Below are 24121 nucleotides of genomic sequence, written 5' to 3' on the forward strand. Positions count from 1 at the left end.
TATGCATCAAATCAGTGTCAGTAAGCAAAGAATAATGTATATATTAAATGCATTTTACTACCATGTTTCTATTATTTAATTTACAGACATTTAGTAATGTATTAGAAAAGGATTATCACAAATATAAATTACTAATATTAATATATATATATTTTAATATTTAATATATATCTAAATCTTAAAATTTCATCTTTACTCTCAACATGTGCAACTTACCTGCCAGAAATCAGCAATAGTGTGAGGTAAAGGGCCTTGAGTTGCAATATAAGCAGGTAAACGTGGATCATGATCAATCTATGGGTAAAGACAGAAAAATGAAGAACCTTTCATGTGACATGTTCACATGTACATGTTTTAGAAATATGTGTTTTGCTACAAATATTTTCTTATCCAATAAAATATATATATATATATATATATATACTTCCAGTTCAAACCAAAATTGATTCAGACATTCATTATTACAGTTTATTCCCTATAGTTTAATTATGTCAGATAACACTTAAGCAAAACATGGTCAAGTCAAAGTGTCTGAATAATTGTTGGTTCCAAATTTTTTTTCAATTTTACTGGCAGTCCACTGTATGAAGAATTTTTGGGTATAATATGTCACAGTTTATTTTGCTATCCTAACTTAAATAAATGAACTATAGTGTCCTGCACCCACTTGTAAAAAATATCAAAAATGTCTGAATAATCATTTGTTTGACTGTATGTATGTATGTATGTATGTATGTATGTATATAAAAATAATCATTATTTAGTGGACTAAAAATGATTGTTTCTTACTATAGTGCTGGCATTTATGTAGTCCTCTTTGGAGGGGTTGACCTCTGCCTTTAGTTTCACTCTGGAATGGTCATCTAAAACAGATTTATTTTTACTGAACATACTGAATATTAAAAAAATAAAAACTAATTTTGGTAAACTATTATTTGTTATATGATCTGATGCCTTTCTTACCAGTGTAAACTACTGTTCAGAACTCACCAGGACTGCATTTATTTGATTAAAGATACAGTAAAACAGTAATACTATGAAGTATTATTACAGTTTAAAATAATTGTTTTCTATTTGAATATGTATATTAAAATTTATTTTAACATTTTCAGTCTTCAGTGTCACTTTTGATCAATTTAATGTGTCCTTGCTGAATAAAAGTATTAATTACTTTTTAACAAAATCTAACTGACTTTTGAACAGTAGTGTACAGTAATATGGATGAGATCACTAAAATAAATGTTGGCACATTGCTCTTACAGGGAACAAAGTCAGGATAGCGGTTCTTCTCCATGTTGCTTTCACACTGGGCGATAGAGACGGAGCTCGGCTCAGCCTGGTACGAACACAGAGCCTCCCACTCTTTCTGCAAACGGTCCTTATTCTTCAGATGGTCCTCCATATATGCCTGAACACCAGAAATGGACTTTAAGTATTTCACTGTCTGTTTATAAAAGGCTAGTTTGTTTCTATGTAATTAATAAAAAAGACCACAGATTAGAGTTCAGGACACAACTTAAACCTCAGAGCTGACCATATAGTTAAAATAAGACATGAACACAGGAAACCCTGTAATAGTTCTTCTTCTTACCTTTAATTTACTGCAATTTTGTGCATGTTTAAATAAGGACTCGGTTTGTGCAAGCAGGCACTGGAACCTATTTACTTTACGTGCTGTAGTGCAATAATTCCTGTTAATTAGAGTATGATTCTTACCACTTTTTATAGCATATAAAAAGATATGATACACAACTCATCAAAGTAAAGTCTGAATTATAATTTTCATGTGTAAAAGCACGCCTGTGTGTGGCTCTGTACCAGTATCATGTGTCCTGTGGAGATGTCCATGTTGGACTGTGCAGGCTCTTCACTCCAGGACGGTGTGCTGCTGTGAGAGCTGGGACTGTGCTGCGGTCCATCGCTGAACTGAGACGACACACTGCTGACTCGAGATGTGTCGGTCCCCCGTCGACCGCCTGCCTCTGGACGGGTGAACGATGACTTGGCTGCCATGTGCTGGCGACACAGCTCCTGAGAGATGCAGGGAAACCTTATCATTACTGACTGACCATTAATATTTCAAATTACATTTTTAGATCAATAATCATCACTGTACAATTACCAATATCACTAATAGCCAAGGCCAATGTCAAATGAATTTAAATGCAATTACAATGCTGATTATATGCCAGTTACACTGAATTAGTGTTTGCTGCAGTCATCTTAAAAATGCCACTTAATAGTCTCAAACTGATGTTTTAAACATCTTGATATAAGGGGAAAAGATATTAGACAGTGTTTTATCCTTCTATATAGGTGTGGGAGATATAGCGGTAGACATGATTAACCGGTAGAAGTTTGTCAGCCAGTAGAGATTTTGGACTATCGTCTTTATCGAAGTTGCGCTCATATGACTGTGCTGAAAGCTAATCATTTGCATGTGTTTTTAAGCATTGCGGTTTAAAAACAAGTGATTTGAAACTGAGAGATGCGTGCACATGAAGCCACTGCTTATAAAGCGTGTGAGTACTGAACTGAGTTCTTTTTGTCACCTAATTGGGCTTGAAAGGTTAATACTAATATTTATGTGTCAAAATGACTGTCTTTGCAAGTGAACAGTCATTTATGTGAACGTAAACAGTTGAGAAAGAAAATAAACAAGTATATTGAATCCATGCAGTCGGTCTTAAAGTGACGGCATCCAAATATACCTGCTGTCGCCTGTGTCATTAATGTTGATCAACCAACAAAAAATAGATAAAATCTCTCACTGCTCTTGACTGAATCACTTTTGTAACTTTAATAAGAATAAATGTATATTTAATTTACACAGTGAAGACTATGCAGTTTTTTTTATATACATTTGATAACTTTATACAATTTATATAGTATTTCTTATTTCCAGTGTTTGAAGTTACAATGGTACCGAAAATTGATGTCATAAAAACCTTATTTAAATAAAAAATGACTATATTGTGATATATATATATATATATATATATATATATATATATATATTGTTATCTTGAAATATATTGTTATCTTGAAATTTTTGTTATCTTAAATATCGTGATATGAGATTTTGGTCAACTGTATACATAAAGAATCCTTAAAAAAAAAAATTAATTATAACGATTTCCACAAAAATATTAAGCAGCAAAACTGTTTTCAACACTGATAATAATAAATGTTTCTTGAACAGCAAATCAGCATATTAGAATGATTTCTGAAGGATCATGTGACACTGAAGACTGGAGTAATGATGCTGAAAATTCAGCTTTGCTATCACAGAAATAAATTATTATTTTAAAACATATTCAAATAGAAAACAGTTATTTGAAATTGTAATATAGTACTGTTTTATGGCAGTATTCCTTGTGCCATTATATTGTTTTTTTTTCTGTGTGATGTATTTTTCTTATTGAGTCATTCTGAATACATTTTATGCATTCTGACTGCATTTCCTTCCTGGAAAAAATATATAATATAGCAAATATCTTATTGTGTCTCTGCATTTGTACTGAAGCTTGTGTGTGTTTAACAGTGTGGGCTACCTGGTAATCAAAGTGGGTTTCCACACCGGCTTCTGGTCCCAGACCCAATTTGCCAGAGGCTAACTGACGGGCGTGGTGACGGAGACAGGCAACCGTCAGGGCGACTAACAACACCGTGCCCACACACGCCATGGCCACCATTGTCAGGATGACACCACGCGACCCCTCCCCTACCCGTGTGGCCTGGGGCAAACCACGCCCCTCGCTCCTCTATAATGAGGGAGAGAGAAATAAACAGAGAAATATACGAAACGTGAGATAGCATAATGCAAAGAGAGTGAAGGCAGAGAAAAACCACATGCAAGAAAATTAAAATAAAACCATTTCAGACAGAGTGAGGAAGGTGCAGCATTCAAGTGGTTTCTCTGGCACAAAACGGTGTCTCTCGTCCCCTCTTTTGTCTCTCTCTCTGTTTGTGTAAACAAGTCGGATGTCATCATCGACTACTAATTACCCTGGCAACCCAGACACACGCACAGCCACGTGCCACCCTGAAATAATTAGAGAAAGTCACTGACACGCCCGCCCCGCTGAATAATTACCAGCAAGTAAACAATTAAGGAAATCCCCCACACAATGGAGGGGTCAATCACTCTGAGGGGATCTCTTTCATACTCTCATTTATTTTTATTCGATCTCTCTCCGTCTCTCTTTCTCTCTTTCTTACCCGTTTTCACAATCTGTACTTATAGCACATCAAGAGAAGAAAACGAAGGGACGCAATGATCGTTGATGTCATGCACCCGCCTTCCCAGCCCTCTGCCCCCGTGTCTCCAACCCCTGCCTGTTGGTGTTGCCATGGTGTCTGGGAGCCTCAGCAGGGGAGAACAGGCCGTAGTGCTACCATGGCAACAACAGAATGCTCAATGTAATCCATGGCCATCACGGTGAGCAAAGGAAATGAGAGAGGAGAGGAAATATGCTATTGTCAATACGCCTACGCCATTCAATGAAAGGATATGTGGTGTTATCTAAAGAAACCACCTTAGTACGTAATACTTATTGACAGAAACATCTTTTTAATCCATGTCCATACTAATTATCACCTTAAGGGGTTTTATTATTTTGGTATCTTTACGTGTGCAAGTATAGGGAAACCTACAGTACATACAAGTTAATGGTAAATAATATTTTACCAATATTACTCAAATAAAAGAGAATATTCTCTGTACTGAACTAAACTGCAGCCTCTATAAGACTTTTAATTACTAAAAATACTGGTGTCCTTGTTACATTGTAATTATACATTTACGTACTGCATAATATTAATTAACAACATGTACTAACTATAGGGTTAAAGTTAGAGTTTGCATAATTTATTACTAAGGTAAGGACACAAATAAAGGGTAACACTTTATTTTAAGGTGACGTAGTTACATGTTACTACATGCAGATACAATAGTAATAACAGTAAATTATGTGTAAGTACAAGTAACCCTAAACCAAACCCTAACAGTAACTCTATAGTACATGTAGTTAATTAATATAACTCATTACTTATTTGAGTAATTACAATGTAACTACATAACCTTGAAATAAAGTGTAACCAAATAGTGTTACCAAATACATAATCACACAACTGCACTTGCTCAAGTAAATGTATGCTTAAATTGTCATTAATTTATACTAAAATAAACTAAACTAGAGCTTCTGTGACACTAAGATGACTAAAAATATATGATCACAACTGCACTTAATCAAGTAAATGTATGCTTGATTCATTTCATTAATAACTACATTTATTAATTAAAAAGTCTAAAATTAGTATTACTTTCATCCAGCATATCAATTAAAAAAATAATTCTGAAAAAGTATGGGGGGATTATGGCAAAAAGAACAGGAATTAATTCTTCCATTCCTTTTAACTATATGCCTCTCACATAAACCAAAGTTTGTCAAAGAATTTAGTGTACAACAATATTTAACCCTCTGAGCCCCTTCATTTTTAAGACATTTTTGGTACCTTCGCGGTCAAAAGTGACCAAAGCCTTGAAATTGAACTTTTTTTTTCAGGAAAATCATTGTAATATATTTTTGTTCAATAATATTTTTTGATTATTATTTAGAATTTTGAGAGGATTTTATGATACTTTGCAATATGTATACAATTTCTATGAGCTATTTTTTCCATTATTTTTTTTTAAATTATTTTTCAATAAATGCAATATTTCAGATTAAAATAGAGTGAAGGCATTTAACATATCCGAATCATGTCCATGATTTTTTTGTGTGTGTGTTCACATAGCTAATGCAACAAAAGTCACCAAATGTCATCCTTTCTGATGAAGCAAATTTTTAAAAAAATTCAAAACATAAATTTTTTTTAGTCAGTTCTGACCGAAGAGTCCCAGAGGGTTAATAATAGTTTAAAGATTCTAATGAAATGACAACTTTAAAGTTGACTGAATACAACTGAACACGATCTTTTGAGGCAGTTTTTATGCGTGACAGAGCTTTACATATATTACTCTTTACTTTTCCACAAAAAAATTAATGAAAAAGGCTATTATAAATCTCTTCATGTGGAGCAAAACAGGAAAAAAAATTCAACATGAACTTTTAACAATCTATTCTTACACTGGCTGTAATTTTCGCACAGACACCCACTGGTTTTTCTGAGTAAGTGAAGCAGACCTTCCGACTGACACCTCACCACCATCTAAATGGGCTCCGCAGTGCTGGAGCTGAGCTAGCAAAAGAAAAAGATTGAGTGAATGAGCACTTAAGTCTGACCACAAAGAGGTCAGGACGCTTTCCCTTCTTTTCTCGAAATTCATCAACTATTTTCCCCCTCGCTCCCTGTCCTCCTCACACCCACTCTCCCTCGCTTTCTCCTTCTCTGTTCCTCACACGTTTCATTCTGTCCCTCTTGTTCCCACTCAAATTCGGCCTTTTCTCCTGAAAAGCTAGAAGAATGTTCCGGAGAAGAGATTGAAGGAGGGAGGGGGAGGGGGTGGTGGTGTTGAAGCAAGGGTGCGCGACTGGACGGAAGGACAATGGAGGAGGAGATAAGGGGTGTGGGGCGCCTCACCTGCTACTCCAGAGAGGCCCCCCGAAAGGAAGACTGACAGGCTTTTAGAATGGAGCACGGGAGCAGGCAGGAAAAATGAGCTGGTTTAGGACAAGAGGACAAAGGCCCCCCAAGGTCTGAGAGGGGCAGGCAGAGAAATGAGGAGGCAGAGAGAAAGCGGGAGAGAAGGCAACTGATCTCAAGGAGAGAAAGCATGGTTACAGGGAACGAGAGAGTAAAACTCTGCGCAGGAGGGGTGAAAGGGGTCCGGAGAGGGTGATACGTGAGGAATAACCTCACAAGTGAGGTCATATTTACGGGAAGAAAAGTCCAACACGTACTCTACGCATACGAACGTGTCGCTGCGAATACAAATTTGCATTTGAATCACAATAAGCTGTTAGCCGAGAAGCATAATTCAAACATCTGTTCCTCAAGAAGCGGGAAAATAGGATTCAGGGTCCCAGGACCCCTCCGCCGTTCCCCATGACCCCTCTGACATCTACCGAGCCCTTTGACCTCAGCCACAGAAAAAGAAGATACACACACACACACAAACACCCATGCATGGCTGTGTGTGTGTATGTGTGCTTGTTTGTTTTGGAAGATCTCGGGAGCAAAGATCACCAAAAGCTTCGCACTCTGAATCACAATAGGCAATTCGGGCACGGCCGAGATGTCCGAATGTGAAATGAAGCGCCGACCATCTCAGAGACTCTCGGTGATCTAAGATTTCATCAGTCTGTCTGTCCCATTATGTATCTTCTGCTCCATTCACTCGCTGTCATTTGATTTCACAATTCAGCAGGACTCTGTTATCTGATAGAAGCGTTCAGACTATGACTCGTCAGAATTCTCATCACAGCCGTCGTCTCTCTGCCTTTATATTGCACAGCAGAAGGTGTGCAGTTTTCATTAAGTTTTCAATAAAAAAAAGCCTTCAGAGAGTTGTTTATAATGAATGATTTTTCTATCCCTTGAATCTTTCAATAAACATTTTTTATAAGCAATATTTGTAATAGCACAGAGTGTTCTAGATCGAAACTAGAAAATAATAAAAAAAAAAAAAAAAAGTTTTTGATTATCTGATAAGCGAGCAATGAAGGGTAAGCAATGAAATTTATTTCAACTTAACATGAAAAAAGGTTCAGTTAATTCCAGTCACTGAGTGGGTCGTTTTAGCATTACGCAATAAACATTTTATGCGTTAAAACTTATTTTACGACCTTGCAATAACATCTTTTTACAATTAGTACATGAAACCATGAGAAATAGTATGAACTTAGGTGCACCTGCAATGACTACAAACGGATTACATCATCTCACTCATCCAGCCTGCTCTGCCCTGTTACCACAGCAACCAGTCCACCTGACATCACTATTCAAGAAATTCTTAAAAACGGGGTTTAACAAAAATATTCCGTCGAACACACATATACCTTCACACACACATCCAGATGCACACACACATGCGTGTGTATGCCACGCAGCATAACACTGAAGATGTGAACTGTAACCAAGCACATGTGGTTAATTGTTATTTCAGTCATAATTTGTGAAATATTAGATATGATATGATATAGAGGCAATTTTTGCATAAATATATAAAAAAGTATATATAGTAGTGCTGTCAAATCGATTAATCGAATCTAACAAAAGTTTATATATACATACATGTGTATGTGTGTGTGTGTGTGTGTGTGTGTGTGTGTGTGTGTACATATATATTTACAAACTTTTATGTTAGATGCGATTAATCACGATTAATCGATTTAACAGCACTAATATATAGTTATTTATGTATTCAATTCAACTGAAAATAATCAATTTATTTTAACCACTGTAAAACTGGAGGGAGAGAGAAAAGAAATATTTGAATACCTTTTTACAAGTTTAGTCTGGTGCTGTTTAGTTACTGTATGAGTGAAATTAAAAGTTTGAGTGGTCATGTACACTTGTTTTACACACAAGCCTATAATATATACTGTTCAAAACACTGAATTTCACTTAAAATACAGGATTATTCACAACTCCATCACAGTTTGATATTATAATCCGAGGTGTGTATGGGTGTGCAAAAGTGAAAAATGATAAGTTGAACAATATTTTTTGAGCTGTGATCATTTTTAAAAACTAGTAAGTAAATTCAGTGCAATGTGAAATTTCTACCTTTCTTTAAACAACTTTCACATGTGGGAAAGAGAAAAAAATATATTCTGAAAAAGTGTTTATAAAATTATATATATATATATATATATATATATATATATATATATATATATATATATATATATATATATATATATATATATATTTTTTTTTTTTTTTTTTTTACTAATGTTGACTAAATTAAATCCGATAAACCAGGGCGCACAATTAATAGCATCAGTGCGTTGATCAACTAATAAAGCAATAAGTAGCCTATATCTATATATGCATAATTCTTTTAGAATTATTTATAAGGAAAATATATCAGTGTCAAAAACAACCATCAGATAAACATCAGCATATATAATTAATCTCAGCATTCAAAAACTACATAAAGGCCAACAGCTTCATTATATCTGGTATGAAACAGAACTCACCCGCACACATCTCGTGTGCTGTCCGGACGCTCAGACCGTATACCTCTACATCACACACGCCACAACATCACGAGCAGGGCCGTCTTCAATCTCACATTTTCAAGCCTACTCAAAGTCCACACATCCCCGGTCCAACAACTTAAGCAAAGCATCAAGCACGCGCTTCAAAGTAGCCGGTGTTTGAGACCAAAACGGAGGGAAAGAGTGGCATACGTGTAGTGCCGGAGCGAAAAGGTAAATGAGTGAAAATAAATGGGAAGGACAAGAAAAGGGAGGGGAAAGAGAGAATGTGCCTCCCCGAGAGCTGTGTCCGACTCATATGAAGGCCTCGCTGCCTCTCAGCCCCATTCAACCAATGCCGCCACTTGTCACATCAAACGTCGTTGCCGTAGCGACAGCTCCACATGTTGCTGATGGTGAAATGGTGGGGTGGGGGAGGTACTGATGCCCTGGATAGGTTGTCCGTGAGAGAGAGAGAGAGAGAGAGAGAGAGAGAGAGGAGGGGAAAAAAATGGGCTGAAAGCAACAGGAGCAGGAGGGGGTACAACGAATGGGGTGTAAGGAAAGTGCCATGGGCCCAAAAAGGGGTTTGTAAGTAATATGGCTTGGCAAGGACACAAACACTGTGCCTTCACATCTGGAATAAGCTGGGGACAATACGGGTCATGTACCCTGCCAATGATTTATAGAATAATAAGTGTTTTGATTCGAAAAAGCTTCAATGGGGTTCTTGACTCATGCCAAAAAGGTTCTATATAAGGAGAAATGTCTAAAATTATTACATAATACTTTCATCTTTAACAGGTTATTTTTTAATTTTTTCTAGTGATAAAGTATGTTTATGATCTGCTTAATTCATACAATTTAATTAAGATAATAAATTAAAGTTAAATAAATAACATTTAAGTTAATAAATTGAAACTAAATCCATAAAATGGTGGAACCACTGAGAGGTTCTATTATGAAGCACCTGCAGAACTAAGGTTCTATATATATATATATATATATATATCATCTAAGAGTGGACTAATACATATGTTTTAATTTTGATATTTTAGTCATTTTAAGCTTTTAAGCTAAAAAGGGATTTTCAGGATGTGATCTTCAATAATTGTAAATGCTCCAGGGTACAATGTAAAATTTGTCATTAATAAGATTTCAAGGCAATCTCAGTGGGAGTCCCAAAATTTGGGCATTGCTATGTATGCCACCGTGGGATGCAAAAACTTTAATTCATTAAAGAAGAGAAGTGAAGAAAGAGACTCACAGAGAAAGAAAGAAGCACAGAGAGACAAAACAGCCAAAGCATGTATCCCCATAAAAGGCGGACAAAAAACAGTCAGGTGCAAGCAGGTCTCATTACTGAGGCAGAGAGAGAGAAAATTATAAGATAAAGGACAGAGTGCGCACACACACACACACACTCATACACACACACACACACACACACACACACACACACACACACACACACACACACACACACACACACTCACGCACCGTGCACTTCAGAGCAAAGAAAGTGTCACAGCCCACAATAGAACAAGAAAGAATAATTAAAAATATGAGCAGCCGGATGCAACAAAAGACATTATTCTGCATTCAAGGGCCTGCAACAGCTGTACAAAGTGAAAGGGGAGCGAGCGAGGGAGAGCAGAACGCCTCAATATGCACCGAGCACAAAAGCCACCCAAGAAAGTGGGGGAGCGAGGGAGAAAGGGATGGGGAGGGGTCAAAGGCAGAGGTAACAAAAAAGAGAATGGCAGAGGGGAGAATGGCATGGGACAAGAAGAGAAAGAATGAGTGAGGGAGAGAAATGAGGCACAGCGGGGAAAAAACGCAGGAGGATTTGAGACGGGGGAACGGTACAGTGGGGACAGTTCGAGATGAACGGTGACGATTTCAAAAAACATTTCATTTCAAATGCCCTCCTTGTTCGGTTCAGTATTAAACGCCAAAGTGATTCATGAGAATCAGTACGTGATCTGTACATAATAGATGGACAAAACTGTAGAATCTATGAATTTCAATGAGAATGTTGCTTGATGAGGGCGGTTATGTAGAGAATAATGACCTGTGTGGCCAATTCTGTTGCTGACTGACAAGAGAGAGTGCCTCATTATACCAACCGGTTCCCATAATAACTAATCTATAGATCGGCTGATCACAGTGATTTTTTTTTTTTGCGGTTTGTGGTTGGAGGACATTCTTACCTCTCCCACTCCAGTCTGGATGATTTTCAAACCCGTCTCACCCTCGAGGAACTTCTTCTCAGCTACTGCAATATAAAGACAAAACATGTTTGTGAATGTGTGAATTGATCAATAAGTGCCTGCTCATTCTTTCCCCCTTTCATCAAACTCTCTCTGTCCCTTTCCCCAGCCAGCTGGATGTAAATTTAACGGTCCAAACGAGAAGGCTTGTCACTCACCAGCTTTATTGGCCACATCCTCTGCGCTGAGATTCAGAGAGTTCTGTCTGATCCTGAACGTCAGGGCAGAACCCACCACGCTGCACACATTAACAAACGGCCAAATGTTTGCTTTTATTCTCACCCTTTATTCACCAAACTATTAGTCTCTCCATCCAGCAAGGCAAACACACACACACACACACACACACACACACACTTTACCTGATGTTGATGAAACTGCTCGTGGAGAGATGGATTCTCTCTGCCAGGGTCTCTAAGAGTTTCACCCCATCATACAGACTTAAATGACTGGAGGGAAAACACAGGAAGACATATAATACATTTGTTTTATTATGAGCATTTAAATAAATTAAATACATTTCAAGGGACATTCAGCCATATTAACAGAACTACATCAGAAAATCAACAGAGATTGTGAAAGAGGAAAAACTGATAACTGATAAAACCAATGAATATGAAAAGGAGTACAATAATTTGAAGCAACTATTTCTATTACTAATATAAAAATGAAATTGGTATGTAGATTTGATGTAGTCACATTAAATATATTTTTCATAGAATAAAAAAAACATATATCTTGTCACACATTTCTATAAAACCTGCTCATGGCATTTTAAATAAAATAATAAATGATTTAATAAATAATATAAAAGGTTTTATAGAGTATTGCTCACAAAGAGCAATTTCCTGATTAATTATTTTAGAAAAAGAGACTACAGAAATTTTCATGCCTTCTTAATAACAATTTTTAAAAAATAATTTAATGTTTTCAGTAATCATGAGAATACTGTGCCATTTAAAAGCTCATCATTGTGATTCATTACATTTATTACATTTGAAGCAGGAAACAAAAACAGTCCAATAGTTAATAAGGAGTATTTTCTACTGTACTCTAAGACAAAAAATAACTGTAGTGCTTGTCCTGTCTAATACTATGAAAATAGTGTTTTTCTTAAAACTTAGAGGTGGAAGATACTTCACTTTCATTGGATTACTATGTAAATGATAAGGGCAGATTTCTATAACTCCACCATAGTAAATTTCAGGTGAATGAATGGTACAGAATTGAAACCATAAAAAGTTTTAGGAGCTTGACTGTAACTCCTACCTCTGATTAGTGACGATGTAGCCATATTCCTCTCTGGTGTTCGTCCCAGCGGTTTTCAGGATGTTGGCGGTTTTCTCTTTTAAATCCAGGTCTTTTGCTGACAGGGTGGGCCCCACGCTGTCTTCCTTAGGCACAGGGGCTGGCGTGGATGGGGGCTGAGTAGGGGTCCGCTGGTATGGTGGGATGGAGGGCAGAGCTGGAACAGGTGAGGGGGGTTTGGCTCCTTTTTGTGTCACTTTATCACTGCCTTCTACAATTGTCTGTCGAGGAAAACAGAAACCGTTACGTGCAAAAAAAAAAAAAAGACAATATACTACAAAAAATCCTACGTAGATTTTTTAAACCTGAAAATGCAATGTACAGCTAATTAATTACTCCCTTTTATTACTTTTTCAAGCTTTATGAAAAGTGGCAGTGTTATTTAAATAATTAGATGACTCATTCAACTGTGCGTTAAAAGCAATGTTTCAAAACAAGTCCAGGTGAAAGTGTTAATAGTTTCTTTTAGCGTTTAGATGAATAATTAGATGCGCCTACCTCTTTTACTGTGACCGTCCCTGGGGATTGATCTGAGGAACAGAAAGATAAGAAAAAAACATCACACAGTGCTTTTGTCCCCTAAATAATCTAAATTATTTTAAAATAAAAACTTGGCATGACAATAAGACCAGGTGCAGTGACTTCTCCCTATATGATTCAAGCAGTTTGATAATGCATATGTGTTGTGATGCCACTTTATACCTGTGTTCTCCATGTTTTGTAGCAGTTGTAACACTAGAGTAAGTCTTTTTATCTGCTGAGGGCTCAGGTCTCGTGGATCCACCCCAAAACCCTTTAAAAGACTTGCCAACTGTGCCAGTTTATCATCTGTAACACACAAAGTTCAAGAATCAAGATGTTATTGTCATATATGCAGATAATGTTTTGTTGCACCATAAAATGAAATACTAACTCTGCAATCCCTCTAAAAATATAAGGAAGATTACATAAATTATTACAAAAATTACAGTAGTGCAATAGTAGTGTATGCATTTATAATGCAATGTTAACATGCATCTTCACTAACAGCTGAAACAATGCATAGTCACATTGAATAAAATGCTACATTTGCACTTTTTTTATCTGAAGCAATTTGCAATGGATTCAAAATAATATTTTACTAGTTTATGCATTTCCTGGGATTTAAACTATGACCTTGGTGTTATGCTATCACCAAGCTCTTCTATTTTAGGTACAGGAGTCCTAGCCTTGAGTTTCGCAAAAACATATTTGTATTGTTAAACTTAGGAAAGCAAATCTGAGAGCAAACTACACATATTTATGTAAGATACAATAAACAGCAACATAATATGAATTTACCCCAAATTTAAAACTAAAGCAAAAAGGCCACATGCAGATTTTAATAGTGAAATGATTACTAATACAACATCTTAACATATGAAGCATCCCAAAAAAGGTACTCACCATCAAGTCCAGCAAGAGAACTGTAGTCCTGAGGGAGTTTCTTGTTGGTGCGCTGGGTTGAGCTGGGCTGTTCCTGTAGGGTGTAGTCCTCTCCATATTCCAAAGGGAAATCTAGATCCTCATAGTATGGAGCAGCAGGGAGGGCTGCTGCCCCCCTGTGGCGGAAAGAGGGTTGTGCGGAGGAGAGGTAGAGAGACACCGCGTCTTCCAGGAGCTGACGGTCTCTGTCTTTTTGCTGGGATCCGGTTCGAGACGGGGGTCGCTGGTATCCCATGCTGCTGTGAGGGTGGAGTGAATGGGTCATGTCCTCCTGTTAGAGAACAATGATAAAATTAGTCTAAAAAGATAACATCTTTTTCTCATAATAAATCTTTCTATGCCAGTTTTACTTGTAGGTATGAGTATGGGTCCATTGGTAGGGCTTGCATCCGGAGCGAGGAGGACTGGTGGGGGTCTAAGACCATGTAATCCATGTAGCTCTGAGCTGGACCAGGTTCAGAATTGGAGCTGGAATAGACCTTCTTCGCTGCAGGCTGTGGCGGCCTGAAAAATTCAGTCAATTACATTAAATCTAATAATACAAGAGATCAAACATCTGAGGTCTGACGAGACCTCTGAAATCAAGTTTTCCAGGAGCAATAACACACACTCAAAGGAACAGTTGAAAAATAAAAAATTGCTTTCTCATCCTCATGCTGTATGACTTCCTTTCGTCTGTGTAACACAAAAGGGGACATTTTGAAGAATGTTTTTTTATACAATGACAATAAATTGGACCTTTCGAGCATCAAAAAGGAAGCAAAAGCACCATAAAAGTATTAAGGATCTTTTACGTAAGTAGACCATACACGTCTGTGCAGAAAAGTAGAAGTCTTCTGAAGCTATACAATAGCTTTATGAGAGAAACACAACATTTCAGTAACACTGAAATTTTGATATGTTGGAGCCAAAGGCTTCCTGTCAAGTGTCTCCTATTCAATAAAGGCAGAAACGTCAAAAAATAAATCTTTAAAAAGAAAATCTTGACCATGTTAGCACTACTTTGATCATTCATGAGGGGAGCAGGGGGTTCATGAATGAAATATTATGTTGAATCAAATTATTCACATGAATTGATTGACTTAAAACACAGACTGAAAAATTAATAAGAATCACACTGATCTGGTCCTCACGTTCAGCTTGACTCAATGATCCTTTACCAGCGCACAGGAGCGAAGTGAATAACAATTCAAAATTCACAAAGCTATGATTTGAATTTAAAAACCTAGAACACAGTGCACATTCATGATACTTTTATGGGGATTTTGAGCTCCAGAATAGATTCTGGAACTGTAATTTGCAAACTGTAATTGCACAGAAAAAAAATGTTGCACTGAAGAAATGAAATCATACAGGTTTGAAACGACATGATGGTGAGTAAATTATACTATTCCTCTAAGCTAAAAGTTGTGTATCTGGTACTCACTGTGAATTCTGGATCTTTTGGGTGCGTGCATGAGGAATGCGGCTCAGCTCCTTAGCAATGATGCGCTGGGTGATTTCATCCTGCCAGGAGAATCCTGTTCACACGCACACAAATACACACATATCAGCACAAACACTGTAAGCATGTACATGTAAGACAGTACTTTACATGTACTGTACAGTAGTACTTAAAATACGGTTCATGCCTTGCCAGTGTCTTTATTACAGGAGTGAGTCACTGCATTGTGAGTGTAGCCTACTTTTTCTTGAAAACAAGTCTGAAACCTCAGATACTCAATCCTGTCAGAAATGGTTTATTTGTTTTCATTTAGTCTAATGGAAAATCCATTTCTTTATAATTTCCTTTGATATTATACTAAATTATTACTTTTAATACACCTTGCACAGCGCATAACACACTCCATTAGATATGGAAGCAGATGACAGTCAGTCTATTCTTAAGCTGGTAATATAAGGATTCAGAAAATCAATGAAGTGTTAAATATTTGAAATGTCGGAAGTGTTGTCATTACCAAAACAAAAAACTGTAATGTATCCTGTTATCTAAAAAAAATGCTGAAAATATTTTTCATAATAACACTTTTACACATTTTCCTTTATTTCTATCCAGCAGTTTAAATTGTTCAAACGTAATGAATAAATAGACAAATATTATAATCTTGTTAGAAAATTGTTTAAATACATTTTGCACATTTACCTTTGATTATTTACTCTAGCCAATGAATATGGACACATGAAGTTGTATTACTCATCATGTCATTATAGACATTTGTGTCCTTGTAAACCACAAGAATATCATATATGAGTACCAGTGAGTTAAAAGGAAAGGGTCAACAAAGCTACCATTCACAGGATGCAGGATTTAATGCTTTAATGATTTAATGTCAACTGTGAGAGTAAAGGGCTTTTCACACTGCGCTTAACCCCGGGTTATCGTCGTTCTAAACACAACTTTTAACCCCGGGTAAAGGAACGTCTCACTCTTGCTCCGGAGCAGGGTTAGCACCACTTTTTACCCGGGGTTATGAAACCCTGCTCCGGAGCAGTTGTGGTGCCAAATTTGTACAGTGAAACGATGCGGTGTTAGTATGTTATGCTACTAACGTTAGATGCTTAGCAACAGATAACCAATAGCGTGCCTCATATTCACGTGCTTTAGACAGTCACAGAAACACTGCGCTTTGCATATAAACAGTAAATTCAGCGTTTGAGAGAAAAAACTGTCATATGCTGACAGAAAACGTAACAATTTGAGTGAAGAGACGAGTGAAGATTCATTCTTACCTTTATAATACGAAACGTCCATTCAGTATCAGTCGGCAATACAAGATGAGTAATTCTAGAGCTATGTAAACAGGTCGCGTGCTGCGTTTATCCAATCAGTGACGCTGACATCGCAAATATGCAAATAATAATGGTAATAATAATAAATGATAAATAATAATAATAATAAATAATAATAAACCCATGGTTTAGGAATGTACAATGTGAAACGTCAGTTTATGAATACCCATGATCAATTGTTAACCCTTTCGAGAGTGAGTTTAAAATATTCTAGCTGACCCCCCAGAGTGAGTTTTTTAAGGCGACCGTTATTTTAGAACGTTTGCCCTTACTGTTTCCATGGCGACGCGTCTTGCTCGTCACCAGCGCTGAACGCAGCCACAATAACACTGTATGCCAGATGGATCGCTATTATTTAGTTTTTCCTTTTTTATTTAACATATTCGCAAAATTGCTTACCATGTCATCAACTATCTGATATTCCGATTCTCAAGTATGTGTAAGTGAGTGTTTGTTGTTTTAAACCCTTTATAAATGATCTTTATCTTGATCTATAATGCGAGATGGGCGCCGCCATCTTAGTTCGCAGAGTCCTGTCAGTCGGATTTACAACAGGTGAATTCATCAGTTTCTCCCGAAATATGAACTGAATATCTGGAAGAATAATAGAGTAAACTTTATAGTTACTTAGGCCCATTATGTGTGTCTGATTTGAATGTCGGCAAATTATATTGGAATTCACTGTGACATCAGTGTGTATTTTATACAGTAGCGTAACTTTGTTTTAAAAAGTGGTTGGGACAGGAGTAATGTGTGTTTTGGTGTATTGTAATTGTATTATTACAATAAATGCAGAAAATTATTGCTCATTTTTAATATGATAGGTTCATCCTTATATCTACTACATTGTTAGTCTCGAGAGTTTTACATTAGTCAATAAATACGTTGATCCGCGCCAAATGTTTAATTGTTCTGATGGACTAGCGGTAGAATTTTCATTCGGCGTGCTAGAGGATCTGGGTTCTAATCTGCCCTTTTATAATTAATTTTATTTTTTTCTCATTAAAACCAAATATGTTCATCAGTGATTGTATATCAAGAGCAGGGACACGTTTATGTGCATTTTGTTTTGTGATTTCACCGGAATGAATAGAGAGTCTCTGCCAACAGCGTAGAAGCGCTCGTCCGTGTGAAGACTGCGCAGTGTGCACGAGCATCAAGGGAAGCCACTAATGACGGCAATGAACAACACGATTTCAAAAACAACACATCCCAGCGCCAGATTGCCTAATATTTAACACAAATGAACGAATTGCTAATCGTTTATTTTGTATTAGATACAAACGTTTATTTTGCTAACGTTTATTTTGTATTAGATACATCCATACCGCAAGATGTTTCAAAAAATGAAGGGTAAATTATAAGCAGTGTGAAACGTGAAGCGAGATAACCCAGGATTCTGTTTACCCGGGGTTTAGAATGACCCAGGGTTAACTATTTCTACCCAGGGTTAACTATTTAACTTTGTGAAAAGCCCTTAAATGCTTCATAGTAGAGCTCCAGGAAAACACTGGGTATTTTGAGTGCTCATCTGATTCACTATTATCCAGAATTTCATAACATCCAGAACTATTGTTATTCATAATAAAATAAAAGTGATTTGTAATATTTGAATTATTTGTAAATAAACAAAAATAAATGAATAAATAAATAATAAGCACAAAAATAACAGAATTACCACTGTAAATTGTTGGTCCCCATGAGGAAAAAAGCTTATAAATCAAAAGTTTTTTTGAAAATGTAGAAATACAGAAGGTTTTCTGTGATGTGTAGGTTTAGGGGTAGGGTTAGTGTAAGGGAATAGAATATACAGTTTGTACAGTATAAAACCATACACCTAGAGTCATCGTACGACATGCAAGTATGGGGACAAAATGTGAGTGTGTGTGTACTTACCCTGAATCATCAGCTCTTTGAGCACTTCCTGCAGTCTCTGAAGAACAGGAACAGAGACCTGGTACTGAACCTGGTCATGTCTGGAGCTTCGACACTGTCCAAAGATCTTGTCTGTAATACAAACAATAACAAATTATTCAGATTTAGAACATTGAAGAGAAAGTCTTGAAAATAAATGTATCTTAAAATAATATTTCCATAATATTCTGATCAAATTATGCAAAAACAATAGAGCTTTCTCAACGAAATTAGGTTGAAAAGTTACTAATGTTAGTATAAACAACATCAAAACATTAAAAATGTGAAACGTCATCTTAAACACTCATACAAAAAATACAGTGTGACTAAGAGGCACATTAAAATGTCGCAGACAAAATAACCCATAAGTGAAAAATGAGCCAGTTTCTTGACTAACAAACACCCATAACATATTCAACCCACTCCACACACACTCTCATACACTCACATCCCACACATTCCCCACTGACTCATCCCTGACTAAACCTCCAGTTGTGTGGTTTAAAAAAAGACCTTGATCCCTTAACGCAGATGAGCTCTAAACATGAACCCGGCCATTTTCTATATCTCTGAGCAGGTCTGTCCATGAACATGACTCACAGCTATTTCTAGCACAGACGGAGATGTGAGAGCACTATGGGGGCGATAGATCAGTTGCCCTGAGGCATGAAAATACACAGTACATTATTACATCGCAATAGAAGTGACCCAGGAGAAATGATGTCACACCGCCGCTACAGTAAAAGAAAGACATACCGTACACAACACAAAATTATTGGTAACACCTTACAATAGGTTTATAATGAGTTAACTACATTAGTTAACGTATACTTACAATGAAAACACTTCTAAATAAATCTTAGTTGTTGTTAATTTCAACATTTACTAATGCATTATTAAAATCAAAAGTTGTATCTGTTAATATTATTTCATGGATCTGAACTAACACGAACTAACAGTGAACAGTTTAACACAAATCAAAGCGCCAAAATCACGATTTCAGTAAACGAGGCTTCGTTTCATCATAAGTGTTTTGAAACTTCAATAGTTCACGTGACTTTGGCAGTTTGATACACGCTCCGAACCACTGAATCGAAACAAAAGCTTCGTAAAGCTTCGAAGCTTCATGAAGCAGTGTTTTTAAATCGCCCATCACTAGATATTGTGGAATAAAGTCGTTATTTTGTTATTTTTGGTGCACAAAAAGTATTCCTGTCGCTTTATAATACTAAGGTTGAACCACTGTAGTCATATAAACTGTTGCAAATGTGTTTAATAGCTTTGTGGGCATTGAAAAAGGAAATGATCTTGCTGTCAATGCAGGACTAACTGAGCCATCATATTTTATCAAAAAATATCTTAATTTGTGTTCCGAAGCTGAATGAAGGTCTTACAGGTGTAGAACAGAATTTTCATTTTTGTGTGAACTAACCCTTTAACAAAGATTCCTAAATACTGCAGCAAATGTATTGCTCATTGTTAGTTAATGTTGGTTAATGCATTAACTAATGGGACCTTATTGAAAAAAATCAAATTATTTTTAATTTACATCCATAAAAACAGAATTTTGTTAGTATTATTGGCCAAATGCCTATGGTAAAAATGACAGAATAAGAGATGAAGTTTGAGTTTTTGGAATATTTGTTTATTATCATCATTTTGCAAATGTATACCTGAGGTCTATAATGTTTAAACCTATTTTGCCACAGAAAAAAAGAGAGTAAAGAGTGTTGGTCCCACTTTATGTTAGGTGTCTTTAACAACTATGTACTTGCAAAAAGTGTATTGAGGTGGGATACGTGAATTCATGCATTTTTTTGCTAAATCGTACGTATTTTACAAGTTGGCAAATTCTTATGAATTTTGTACAAATGACCTACCCCAACCCCGCCCCTAAACCTACCCGTCACTGGGGTTTAGACAAATCGTATGAATTTGTGTGAGTGAGGTCGTACATAGGAGTTAAAGCATTAGTTCACCCAAAAATAAAAATTCTTCAGGAAGCTTCGGAGCATAATGAATCAGCGTGTCGAATCAGTGGTTCGGAGCACCAAAGTCACGTGATTTCAGCAGTTTGGCGGTCTGACACGCGATCCGAATCATGAGTCGATACGCTGATTCATAACGCTCCGAAGCTTCCTGAAGCAGTGTTTTGAAATCGGCCATCACTAAATAAGTCGTTATTTTGTTTTTTTGGCGCACCAAAAATATTTTCGTCACTTTATAATATTAATGTTGAACCACTGTACTCACATGAACTGATTTAAATATGTTTTAGTACATTAATGGATCTTGAGAGAGGAAATGTCATTGCTCCCTATGCAGGCCTCACAGAGCCATCGGATTTCATCAGAAATATCTTAATTTGCGTTCCGAAGATTAATGAAGGTTTTACGGGTGTGGAACGACATGAGGGTGAGTAATAAATGACAGAATTTTCATTTTTGGGTGAACTAACTCTTTAAAGACACCTAAGATCCAGAGTGTCTCATATAAAAGGTGAATAACTCTTTTGGTTTACACTTTATTTTACAGTATGTGCACTTTCAATGTACTTACAGTGTATTTACCCACAACTGAGTGTAAGGTAACTGCATAGGTTATGTTAAAGTTTAGGGGTAGGTTCAGGGTTAGTACCTAACCCAGTTAGTCTCATTACTTCAATAAGTACATAGTATGTTCATGCGGAATTGGAATGTAAAATAACATGCTACCCTCTTTTGCTCTCTCTTTTTTATTAGCATGTCTATGTACATATTCAGTGTAATATAAACACCTGCCTTTCAGTATGCAGAGCTGGGTAGAAACTGATTACAGGTAATCTGGATTACATAATCAGATTAAAAAAAAATAAGTACTTCTTGTAATTACATTTTAAAATACTTGTAATCAGACTGCAGTTTCTTTTCTATTGATTACATACTGCTTAAATATGTTCACAAGTCTTTCAGGTTTGCACACACAGACCAGCCACATAAAACTGAGAGGCTCACAGCATTTGATCACTGGATTTACACAAATCATTTCACTTTTAAGAAGTGTTTTCTCAACATTGCATATCTAATCAACTCCTGATGAACACATGAATTATTATTGGAAGGCGTTTATCTTTCAAACACATGTAATAAAAAAAAAAATCATTTCATATGCAATGCAGGGATTCCCATACTTTTTTGAACCTCTTTGCCAAGTTATAATAATAAAAAAAAAAAGTCAATAATAATAATAACTAATAATAAAATAAAGTTCACAGTTCTCTGATGTCAGTTAATGGTCACATGACATGCAGGGAAACAATTTTTTACAAATATACATATTTTTAATTTATTTTAATTTTTATGATTCAATTACTTAACAGCTTTTGATAAAATTCACAAACCCCTGCAGCTCCATCACGAGCCCCAGTCCCCAGAAATATAATGTAATATTTAATGCACTTCATGTTTTTAACAAAGAATGGAATATATTTTCTTTCTCTTTGTATTTTTATATTAATACAAGATTATCCTATTCAAATCAATGTGATAAATGAGTCAAAAAGTTGAGCACAGATAATATTACCTGAAATGAGTAATCTAGACTACATTACTAACTACAATTTATTTGGAATCAGTAACTGACTACAGTTTTTTTGTAAGTAATCTACCCAGCAGCACTGTCAATGTTTGAAGGTGCCAGAGAAAAAGAGCAAGCAGCTCAAACAGACAGATTATTTATCCATCTCTGTTCCATCATTTTATAAGATTGGGAACACGGAAGCTTTGACCGGGTACAGCTATCCAAGACCCAGATAACCGCCATTGCGTACACAAGTCTTTGAAACGCATTTCAAAGAGCTCCTTGTATTTGTGCAACCTCTTTTGAATTGGCAGGTATCCGTGTGGGTATATATGTGCGTATGAGACGTGATTGTGTGCGTAAGCACCGAGTAGTGAGTCATCAGTGATTGTGGGGGCGTACACCCAGCTTCCATGGGCTTGATGATGTCACCGTTACCAAGGGGACATGGAGCAAGGGGTGGGAGGGACTTGACGGAGAGAGAGAAGAGCAGGTGACAGAATACTAGTGGTTTATGGATGTGGTAATACAGACACAGGTAAATCCCTGAGAGGAGTACAAAATAACAGATGGGATGTGTGAATAATACCAGTTGGAATTTTCAGGTAATTGCATTAAAACACAAAAAGCGATATGGGTATACCGATATACACTCTTAAAAATAAAGCTTCCAAAAGGAGATTTTTGTGATGCAATAAAGGGTTTCTTTCCTGGGTTGCATTCTTTTCTTAGTGTGAAGAAGCTTTTAATAATAAAAATAGTTTTTTTTTTTCCATTGTAAAGACCCTTTGTGCAATAAAAAGCTTCATTCTTCATGGAACCACCAATGACAATAAAGAACCTTTATTTTTAAGAGTGAGGAAAAAATATATACAATAAACAGAACTGATAACTTCATCTAATGTCGTATAAATGTTACATACAGTGAGATTCAAAGTTTGAGACCACATGATTTATTTTAATATTTAATCCTGCAGAAACATTTGGGATTTTGCTAAATTTTAAACTAATAAATGTAAAATGATGAAGAAATATATTTATGATTCCTCACTATTTCCAGCTCACTAATGAAATACGCACACTTCCGACAATTTATGAACTCGTTTGGACAGATGGTCAGATGTTCTTGTTTCCATGAAGCACAAGATGCTCTTTGGATCATTCTCAAATCATGCTGAAGAACATCAAGTTTTACACTTGTTTACAAGTTTAACTTGTGGAGTTTGTGAAGCTCCAGTGTGGCTGTCATTAATGCAAAAGAGAGACACCTTTCAAAAGGTACTAATATGTACTATTAAATTACTCATATATACACTTTCGGTACTAATATATTACATATATGTACATTTAAGGTACTAATATGCACCATTTAGAGGTAAATATGGTACAAATGTGTACCTTTTAAAAGGGTACGGGCTGTGACAGCTTTTATACTTTTTATATGAGAGTGTAGCCTACTTCTGAAATTCATTTAATTCAATTATTAAACTTTTCATTCAAATTGTTATAGTAATAATGTCATTTGTAATGATTTTTTAATATATAAAACTAGGAAATAATGCCAAATACAAGGTTTTCTATAGTGGTTTCATGTGGATATCTTGAGGCCCATATCTGACGCAAATAACGTAAACATCCGCCTCCAATACACACCAACACAATCTT

At 36.1% G+C, this 24121-nt stretch overlaps 1 protein-coding gene across 4 annotated transcripts in view; it reads right to left on the reverse strand.

Moving 5' to 3' along the window:
• ptprna (protein tyrosine phosphatase receptor type Na) overlaps positions 1-24121 on the reverse strand; it is a 34626-nt gene that overhangs the window by 5127 nt on the left and 5378 nt on the right. For 3 of the 4 annotated variants that reach the window (XM_048193378.1, XM_048193377.1, XM_048193380.1), the window contains 15 exons: positions 18881-18991; positions 15621-15714; positions 14545-14698; positions 14156-14465; positions 13433-13558; positions 13229-13260; positions 12692-12951; positions 11785-11871; positions 11581-11660; positions 11363-11427; positions 3555-3764; positions 1819-2031; positions 1261-1408; positions 790-863; positions 217-294 (listed from right to left, as the gene is read on the reverse strand). In XM_048193378.1, coding sequence (XP_048049335.1) covers positions 217-294; positions 790-863; positions 1261-1408; positions 1819-2031; positions 3555-3764; positions 11363-11427; positions 11581-11660; positions 11785-11871; positions 12692-12951; positions 13229-13260; positions 13433-13558; positions 14156-14465; positions 14545-14698; positions 15621-15714; positions 18881-18991 — 2042 coding nt within the window. Of the gene's footprint in view, positions 1-216; positions 295-789; positions 864-1260; positions 1409-1818; positions 2032-3554; positions 3765-11362; positions 11428-11580; positions 11661-11784; positions 11872-12691; positions 12952-13228; positions 13261-13432; positions 13559-14155; positions 14466-14544; positions 14699-15620; positions 15715-16924; positions 17193-18880; positions 18992-24121 lie in introns of those variants that run through there. The other variant, XM_048193379.1, reaches the window with a different exon arrangement.

This window comes from Megalobrama amblycephala, linkage group LG6 (assembly GCF_018812025.1).
Source record: "Megalobrama amblycephala isolate DHTTF-2021 linkage group LG6, ASM1881202v1, whole genome shotgun sequence".
Taxonomy (NCBI): Eukaryota; Metazoa; Chordata; class Actinopteri; order Cypriniformes; family Xenocyprididae; genus Megalobrama; species Megalobrama amblycephala.